At 71.9% G+C, this 1,616-nt stretch overlaps 1 protein-coding gene across 1 annotated transcript; it reads right to left on the reverse strand.

The window, feature by feature from the left end:
- Positions 1–137: 137 nt before the first annotated feature.
- Positions 138–1,334, reverse strand: EMIHUDRAFT_122110 (hypothetical protein; the record flags this gene model as incomplete). Its single annotated transcript, XM_005791469.1, has 1 exon — positions 138–1,334. A coding segment is annotated over one exon (1,197 nt), but the record flags the coding sequence as incomplete, so codon positions are not given.
- Between the last annotated feature and the right edge of the window lie 282 nt (positions 1,335–1,616).

Below are 1,616 nucleotides of genomic sequence, written 5' to 3' on the forward strand. Positions count from 1 at the left end.
GCGGCGCGGGTGGCGCGGACGGCGCGGGCGGGGCGACGGCGCGGGCGCGGCTGGCAGTCTCCGTCTCTCCCTCTCCCTCTCTCTCTTTGCTGCTCTCTCTCTCGTGCGGCGATCGGAACCTCGCGTTGTGCCGCCACCTCGCTCGCGCTGGGTCTCCGCCGCCGCAGCCCGCCCTTGCGAGGCAGCTCGTCGGACCGCGCGGCGAGGCGGCCGCCCGCAGGGTGGGGAGAAGCGGAGCCCGCCAGGGGCTCGCCGCCCGCGCCACCCGCCCCGCCCGCGCCGCCCGCGCCACCCGCGCCGCCAACGCCGCCAACGCCGCCAACGCCCCGCCGCTGCTCCTCCTCCCCGCCCTCCTTGTCGCTTTCGTCCTCCTCGCCACCGTCGCTCTCTTCGGCTTGCGGCCCGGCAGCCGCCTCGGCGGGCTCGGAGGCGGCGGCGGGCGGGCGCACTCCTCCCCCGAGGAGCCGCCTCAGGTCGGTACGTGCAAAGTCGACGGCGCGCAGGAAGGGGAGGGCGGGCAGGAGGGCGAGCGTGGGGAGAGGGCCGATGGCGGCGGCGGCGGCGGCGGAGAGGAGGGTGGTGACCGGCCCGGTGGCGACGAGGTAGCTGACCAGCGCCCAGACGAAGGAGAGGAGCGTGAGGAGGAGGAGGAGGAGGGAGCAGGTGTAGGTCGGGCCGTGCTCAAAGCTGACCACGCCCCAGAGGAACTCGCCGACCGCGAGGCCGATGTGGCGCAGCCCGAGCTCACGTAGGTAGGACACGACCGCCACGACGCCGCGGTAAAGAGCCGCGTCCAGCTCCGTCGAGCACGTCGCTTGCGCGGCGGCCTCGGCCGACGCCTCGCCCTCGCCTCCCGCCCCGCCCGCCTCGGACGGGTGTGCCTCGGCTGGTGCGGCAGGACCAGGCGCGCGCATCGAGGCGAGGAGCTCCTCGCGGGCGCGGGAGGCGCGCTTGAAGAGCAGCTCGCCGCGCTTCATGTCGTCCTCCGACCTCGCGCGCAGCTTATCCGGGTGCGTGCACATGGAGAGGGCGCGGTACGACTTGGAGATTGCGCCGCGACTCACGCTGCCGGAAATGCCGAGGACTCCGCACGGGTGCTCGAGGCCCATGCCGAGCTTGAGCAGCGCGTATCCCGACAGGAACAGCACCACCCACCACGGCAGCAGCAGAGACTCTGGAAGAATGGAGCGAAGCGTCCATGGGGGCCTCGGCGCCGGTGCTTCGGCGCTGGCCCTGGCCGCGGCAGCATGTTGCTCAGCGGCTGCGACTAGACGCTCGCGTACCGCTGGCGGCGGCTCGGGGTCGCGCTCCGGGCGGCGGCTGGGCTTGCCCATGATGTGCTCCCTCAGCTGGTGGCTGGGCAGATCGCCTACCAGATCGCGTACCCAAGCGCCAGCGCACCGCGCCCTGTCTGCTATAGCCGAGCTGCTCCGCAAGACCGAGGCCCCTCGGGTGATAAGAAAAAAGTACTCGCAGAATGTGGGTAAACGAAAGTAGCGTATACGCTACTATGAAAGAAGAAGCCGAAAAAACACGCCGGAGTCAGTCCGCCCGAGCCAGCCAGCTGCCGGCTCGCACGGCAGCCTCTTCCTCTCGACCAGCCTCAACTTCCGTAC

The sequence above is a fragment of the Emiliania huxleyi genome, assembly GCF_000372725.1.
Source record: "Emiliania huxleyi CCMP1516 unplaced genomic scaffold EMIHUscaffold_1126, whole genome shotgun sequence".
Classification (NCBI taxonomy): domain Eukaryota; phylum Haptophyta; order Isochrysidales; family Noelaerhabdaceae; genus Emiliania; species Emiliania huxleyi.